This window comes from Rhea americana, unplaced genomic scaffold (assembly GCF_003343005.1).
Source record: "Rhea americana isolate MKP2758 unplaced genomic scaffold, rheAme1 scaffold_52, whole genome shotgun sequence".
In the NCBI taxonomy this organism is placed as follows: Eukaryota; Metazoa; Chordata; class Aves; order Rheiformes; family Rheidae; genus Rhea; species Rhea americana.
This window is the reverse complement of record NW_028186668.1, coordinates 3625191-3633369: the sequence shown is the minus strand read 5'-3', so window position 1 is coordinate 3633369 and position 8179 is coordinate 3625191. Positions and strand designations below refer to the sequence as shown.

The window sequence follows — 8179 nt, the reverse complement described above, 5'->3', positions numbered from 1 at the left end:
TTTTTTTTTTTTTTTTTTCTTTCTTCCCCCCCAGGACAGCTTTTAGTTGCAAAAAGGGGGGTCTGGTTTTCAGATCTTTTGTACCTCTGCCTTAGTGATGTAGTAATACAATTGGGACCAAAATATTCTAGATTGATTAGGCTAATCCTCTTCCATGTAGGTTGGAGGTCTTTTAGCAATAGAACAGTAAATAACTTCACAAAATAGAGTAAATATACAAAACCTGAGTATAGCTGTAATGTATAAACCAGCATAAAGTATTAGAATAAAGTAAGAAATATTCAATAATATATGACTGTATACATTTCAGGCACTCTGATTATCTGAGCTGGAAATTCAGTTGGGCAAGCGTACACACTCAAAGCAGGAGTGTGTTTATTTATTTATTTGTACATTGTGGGTTTTATTATTTATTTGTTTTGGCTGATTTTACCTCAGCTCAGTTTTTTTTGATATTAACTAGAAATGATATCTTCCCAAAGTGACTAAAACGTCAGATAATATTAAAAAATATTGTTTTTTCCTCTAAACTAATATTTCTCTCTCCCAAATAGACTCTCTACAAAATGCTTTTTAAAACCTTCAGGAGCATCCTCATAATTCACCACCTGACTCTTGAGAAAAACATTGTGTTCAGGATAGCAACTGTGTCTTTCTCCAGATGAGCTGTGAAAACAAATCATCTATTGTAGACATCTTCAGAACAGCTGACCTAACAATAGTGATATCACTTCATACATACACTTAAAAAAAAAAAAAAAAATCTGAGAAACTGAAATTTTGTTTCTGTTTATTGGATCACTGCTACTTTGTGGTAGTAACAGAGATATTTTTTCCGATCAAACCTCAATTACATCGCCAATCATTTTCCTCAGATGTTATCAAAAATCTCTCTGGTCAGTTTGAGACTAGTTTTGCCACATTGCTTTTGCTTTTGCAGCAAGTATGAAAACAGTTACCAAGTCATATTTGCTTACATTGTATATAATCCTTCATTTTATAAAGAGGCCACAATTACAGTCAAATAGCATTAGAGGCAAATACCTCTTAATTTATGGGCTATTAGCAACTTAAATCCGTGACGATCTACATATATACCTGTTTCTAAATTAGGATGATCCTGCAACTGGCAGTATGTGAGTGCAAGAACGCATCAAGGACATAAGGACCCATTTATTCTCCCTCCTATCAGGTACCTGTGATGCTAAGTCACTTCACTTCAGAAGTGAAGTCATTGCCCACTTGCACTGCCAGGGCAAGGAGGCCACCCTCYCACTCCACTCGAGTCTGAGGAGGCCTTCTGAGGTGACCCATTGGCCACTGGGGCAGCCCAAGGGGACTAGATACATACCTCAGACAAGCACCTGAGCTTAGGGAGGCTTAGGCGGTTCTGTTCCCTTCTTCTCAACACAGCCTCACAGTCACCCCTCTAGTATGGGAAAATGCAATGAGAATGAAGAAGYGGAAAGACAGTGAAGTGGCCTCAAATGTGCAAGAAGCTGGTTACAGCATCTACAGGTTCAAAGGGGCGAATCTGAGCTTTTTTCTCTTTTGGAGGTCACTGCAGTCATAACTAGGACTTACAAAGCCCTCAATACAGCAATTACAAGATTTGCGTACCAACTGATGAATTTATACTGTGCATTACCTCATACTATTTAACATATCAGGAACATGTTTTTGACTGCAAGTGACTAAGAAATAAAGCTGCACTGGGTTGGAAGCTCTGATTTTTGTCTGTATGTGACATTACAAAGAGAATTCTTTGATGTTACTGTCAAAACAATAAACAAAACATGATTTAGAGGAATATATTGATTCAGACTGATGATAAATATATAGCATTCTATGTCCTCTTTTGGACGTTACGCGTTAAAAAGATGTCAGTGCTTTGCTATTACACTAGACTTACTTGATTGCCATATTTTTCTTCAAAGATGATCAAAGATTGCTTCCAGCTAATAGCCAAACATGACAGATATTAATAATGAATGTTAGARCCCTGTGTTTAGAACTGTGACAATGGGCTAGGTGTAACAACGCATTACATTCTTCAGTATTAATTTTTTTTTAACTTCCGAACACTCAACAAAAGAAGTGATTGGCAACAAATATTAAATCAAGTAGGAACAAAGAAAGCCCTTGAAACTATAATGAATATGCAGCTTTTTCTGAGAGAAGAGACCGCTGAAAGCAATGAGATTTCAGAAAATAAGAGCTATGGCTTAAGCTATAATGAAACAATAAATACATTCTTCATGAATACGAAAAGACATTTCCAATTTTTCATTGTCAGATGTTGGCTCTTGTATTACTGCAAGCTGCCAACCAGCACTATGAGGTTTAAACAAAATAGAAGAGATAAGACTGCAGATTTTTTAATATAACCATATGTGAAAAAATAACTGGCATTTTTTATATTACCTCTTTGAGCCCAAGCAACAGATAAAACAGATATTTCAGAAGTGGGTAACCAAAATGTTATGCCAGCGTGTGTTGTAAGCCTGATATTATTTTACTTGCTGAGATGGAAACATGCTTGTTTATTTGTTTCCTATTCTGGGGGTTTTTCCATAGGATGCTGAATGCATGTGACTTCATCTGATTTCAAATGAATCAGCATTCAATCATTACAAAAATAAATTTCACAAAGATGTTTAGAAGCTGTTAATGGGAAATCTTCTACCTCTGTTTCTCTGATGGTGGAATTTTCTGAAGACTAGGGTTGTGAACTAACTATGGTAAGCCACACTACAAATGTAGGTATATTAAGGATATTACAAAATTTTTTTTGTTTTAAGGAAAAGAAAGTATCACATTGATACGTGTCTGAAGATTAATGTTATATATGTAACATCATATTAACTTTCTTTTTACTCCTTAGTGTCTCACTCCTTTTTCCCCACTGATCTGTGCTCTTTCCCTGGTTCTTACTCTTCCATTTTATCTTCCTTTTAGTTGTTTCTCCCTCTGCTCTGCTTTTTATTCTCTTCAGCTATTCCCCCTTCCATCTTTCTAAATATCCTATTCCATCTTCCATTATTTATTTTCTATTTTCTGTCTCTCTTGGTCACTTTGTTCTTGCTTCAACTTTTGTCTTTGATTCATCCTTTATCTGGTGCCTGTTTTATTCCCCACCATCCCAACACAGACACTTATTATCACTCAGTCTTTAATCTGCCTTCACTTCCCACTTCTTTATCCCCAGGTTTTCCATCCCATCCCTTTACAGACAGACCATGTTGTTTCTTACTGCCCACGTAAGAAACAAGGAGCCTTTCAGCTGGCCTGCTTTTCCGCATTCCACTGTGTCTTTCTCTCACCACATCTCACTTCATAGTGAATGCTAATAACAACTTCACAATATTTTTACCAAAAAGACCCACAACCCCCAAATACAGTCCTGACTCTGTGAAAAATAAGAAGATGGCGATGCTTAGCTTTTTATGCTTGGTGCCAAGGATACAGCCCTGCTTTTGTCCACACTACTTTACTTTGTCTTTCTGCTGTTCCTGACATGTCAAAGTGCTTGTATATTTCCCGAATCTTCATGTTTATATCTTTTACACATATGTGCTCATAGGAGCTACCTAGAAAGAAGGAAGCAATAAATATAGACCAAAAAGGGTCCATCCGACTGGTTAAGGATCTGAGAAATGACTGGTGTAAAATAAATGGATCACAAAGGCAACATAAACATTATAGAACTTGTGTATTTTGTAGGAGGTTTGGGGTTTTAGGCACTCTGCTAAGTAATCTTAAGATTTTTGTAGTCTCCAGTATGTTCTAGGATCACTTCTTGGAGTGTAACTAAACAGAAATGGCTCTTCTATCATAATGTAATTTTCTGTTTAAGCCCGATCATGGCACGTACAAGCAGAAGAAACATCTCTTCCACTTTGGTGGTTTCTTTGCCTCTGGAAGAAATTATGAGATTCAAGACCATGGATCTAGGCATCCTTGATAGTCCCAAACCATTTCAACAAATCACTGAAGGAGTTGGCAAGGATCAGCTAAACTAATTTTGAATCATGTTTAGAAAAGGAACTATCACAGTTTTCTGCTATTTAGGGAGTAAGTGGACAAGCACAGCTACCAAGAGGCTGCAGTTGATGTGTTTGGGCTCAGCCATTCTCCTGTAAGGGTACATTAGGATATTGTTTCTTGAAAGACTATTTTATTGTAAATTTCTAATTTACATTTTGAAATTTTTCTTGACTAGAATATTTCATTTTACAACGAAAGCATAAAATACATGGGATGTGGCACAGTGAGTTGAGATAAAGAACACACGTGGTTCTTCGTTAACAGATCATTTCCTAAGGATGTGGTTTCTTTAACAAACTAAAATTCACGGAATTTCTGGATAGCTGGTTCTGAGAACTATGACTCTCAAACCCAGGATTCAGTCTTCATCTCAATCAAAGACAAAGAAGATGCTGTGGCAGCATTATATCTGATATGAAGTTCTATATGTTTTTATGCGGTGCTTACTTGTATTCCATAGATACAATCATCTGGAAATCTATAACCATACAGCTCTAGAACAATACAAAGGAAAAGGTATTAGTTAAAAAAAAAAGTTTTTTTTTCTTTTAAAAAACAAGACCTTTCATTTCTTTTGATGGAATTTCTTTCATTTTGATGGGACAAAAATTGGACTTGATTTTTAATTCCCTTCTCCTGCTCTCTGGCTGAACAAAGTAGACTTTTTCCCATAACTTTCAAATGAGAAGTATTCTGTCAATATTTTAAAGATTTTTTTCAATTTTGTCCTTTTTCATTCTACTAAAAATAGGGTTTTTTAAACAATAATTGCCTGCAAAAAGTAGTGTTCATGGCCAACAATGAACATCTTTGTTGTCAAATACCTTTAAGGATGTCTAGTTAAGTTGCTGGGTTCACATCTGTAAGATATTTTATACTAGTAATTGCTTCCAAAAGTATTTGTTAAGAGTTGATCCTTACCAAACATGTCTACAGAAACTAGGCTGAAGGATTTGTTCTCTACACTGTGTTTGTAGGCAGTGTGCAGGAACATCAGGCAGTGATGCAGGTAATTATCAACTGATGTGACAACTTGATGGTACAATGAGCCACAATACCTTAACTTTAGTTGGATGTATGTGAGCCCTGAGATCCTGTGACAAAAATGAAATTAACTCCTGTCACTTTAGTAAAGAACCAGCAGGGAGATATTAAAACACACACACACGCACACATACACACACTCTAGAAGTCCCTGAAGGCTAATGAACCAGTTTCCTTTAGCTGAAATGACAGAGTGTCTGCCAAGAAATCCAAGGACTCTGTCTATGTTTTTCTCTCTAAAGCAATTAGTCAATCAGTACCTTCACAGATCTGTGAAACAATCTGTCCTATTTTATATGTCTCTACAAGAATTACTTTAAAGTGATAAGGTTACTGCAGTGAAGCCTGGTAAAGAGTCTTACAATAGGGCTGTATGCTGTTAGAGTCACCAGCAGCATGCTAAGAAATGTCAACTGTAATTAAAACCAACCATTTCCAAATGCACGCCATGGTTTGGAAAGGGTGAGAAATGCTTCCTGCTCTGTGGATTTTCACACCTATGAGAACAGATTTTTTATTTTTATCTTTTTTAATGGGAGGAAGCTTGCAGCATTATTTTGGAGTATGTGTATCCATTATAGYAAATTGTATAAAAAAAAATCACTAAACTGCAATCACTGCAGCTTCCTTCTCTCAACGTGTCACAGCTCTTGTTAAGGCTGCATTTAAAGATTGCCCCTACATGTACTTCCGCATACATGGCATGGAATTTATTTTAAAGATTTGTGAAATACTTCAACAAAACATACAGTCAGTGAAAAGTGACATTTCAAAACACTGAACTGAACCTGTGCTGAGTGTTTGGCAAGTAGTCTTGGAAGAAACAAAAATAGATGTTTGTAAATGGTGAAAAACTTCTAAAATAAAGTATTTAAATGTTTCAGACTAACTTCACATAAGCATGCAGTGTCCGTTTGCAAAGATAAGAAGAGGATGATGGCTCTGCTATACTCAGTTCACTTAACTCTCCATGTACCGCACTGATGTAATAATTTAAACATGATCTTCCTAGCTCCAGGGCAAGCATTATAGCAATAGAAGTATAAGATACTCTGGGATGAAACTGTCTCACTATGCAAGGTTTATCATTGCAGCACTGTCTGGAACTTGGATTTTTCATTCCCTAGAGAGTGCTTTTCAGTTACTCTCATTCTTAATAAATATTTGGTTGATCATTTAAAAAACAAGCAAACAAACAAAAAACCAGAAACCACCAACCCCCATAGTCCTTATAATCTCATGTCTTCATTCAGTACCTTGACTTGAAGATAGCAGACCTGAAATCACTTTTTCACAGTATGATAAAAGCACTTTTTGAAGGTCTGAGAAGCGTGGTGATGGCAAAGATCTGTTGTTCTTTGCAAAACACACATGTGCCAAGGCCCTCTTGCAGGCCTTGCTTATATATCTGAAGAGACTAGTGTAGTGCTGAGTGCTGTCCTGGCACAGTTTTTCAACTCAGAATGGGCCCTGTAGCTTTCCCTGTCCTTCAGACAGTGGGKCATAAAATCAACGTGAAGACTTTTGTATTTACTCAGAGTCAGTTAAAACTAACTGTTTTTCWAAGTTAAGTTAAGACCATTATGAATGGTCTTATTGAATCCTGTTCCCATTGGAATCAATGGTCAAACATTCAATAGATATTTATTAGGGCCAGCATCTTACTCTACTGGTTTAGAAATGCCAGCCCTCCCCCTTCCAGGCAATGAGCAGTTTCTAAATATGATAAAGCACTTTCCTTACCTTCTGCTAAAACATTTTGGAACCTGTAGCATTGGTTAATGATGGCTTTCTATTGAAGAAAATTCTTGTCAGCTCCAACATATTTTCCCTTTGGACAATATTTGGCACTTACTGTAAAATTCTTACAATCTCAAATGAAAAATGAACCAGGAGTTCTCTTAGAAAAGAGAACTGAAGATATAAATATTACAAGAGAATATGCTAATTCCATTTAAATGAAATCAARCAAAATTGTTTGACTGCTTTAATGCCTGAATTGACAACTTAGAATGTTAAGTGTTTCACTTTATATACAAAATRCTAAACAAAGGAATGAAGAAAATAAATTACAACAAATTTTGTTGCTTTTTGTTCACTTAATGCACTTCAAACTTAATTTTTTGTTATTATTATGAAGTGACACTAATTAAACAGAAATTTTAAAATACCAAAGTGCAAACTTCACACTACGTTAGTATCTACTGATATTTTCAGTGTCTTCACTGCTTTTATATATACAGGAAATATAATTTTATGCATTTGTTTCTATAGGGTTGATTATTATGCCACTTTTTCTGGTATGATGCAATATTCTGAGTCTTTTTTCTCTTARGGTGAAGAGACATATTTCCTGCCTGAATATAGCATCCTCACAACCTGCAACTGTAATTGCCATAAACTTTGAACTCTTCTATGAGAACCTTTCATGACAATTATCTTCCCTAGTGACAAAAGATAAGAGTAAATTAATTATTGTCTTTGGTTCGATACAACCGAATACTGTAAGAGAAGCCTGTATATTTGAAACCCAACACGCAAATGTGACTCAGGAAAGCTTTCRACATACAGGTACTGTGACCTTTTTAAATCCATTTTAGTGGATTCTATTAGCCCAACAATGAAACTTTTACCTGACTAGTGTGGCTCTCCCTATGTCTTTGAACTGATGAGCTTGCTGTAGTGCTGGTCGATATTCTTGAATATTCATTTTCCTCTGGTAAACCTAAAACAGAAAAATACTAATTTATAATCTGACATTTAGGCATGTTATCCCAGCTGTTTCTGACATGAGATTCAAAATACCTTGACGTAGTTTACTAAATAAGAGTACAAAACATCGTAATTTTCCCTGGATATTTACTATCCCCATGCCTACTGAAACTGTAAAGATTATTTTTATTGTTTATTGAGCATAATAAGTATCATTGCTGGTATCCATGCTGGTTTACAGAAGGAGATATTGAACTGAAAGAGCTTACAAATAAGGTTACCTATTCACTGGCCAGAGATTCCTCCTGCAATGCGGAAATCTCTGGCACCTCTCCCCTGGCTCCTTTTCATCACAGAAGTAATGCAAAGGAATGGA

General features: G+C 35.9%; 1 protein-coding gene across 1 annotated transcript in view; it reads right to left on the bottom strand.

Annotated features, from left to right (window-relative positions):
• The window catches only part of MYO16 (myosin XVI), a 384245-nt gene that overhangs the window by 8515 nt on the left and 367551 nt on the right, over nucleotides 1–8179 (bottom strand). The window contains exon 34 of the mRNA XM_085318127.1: nucleotides 7725–7816. Coding sequence (XP_085174253.1) covers nucleotides 7725–7816 — 92 coding nt within the window. The remainder of the gene's footprint in view (nucleotides 1–7724; nucleotides 7817–8179) is intronic.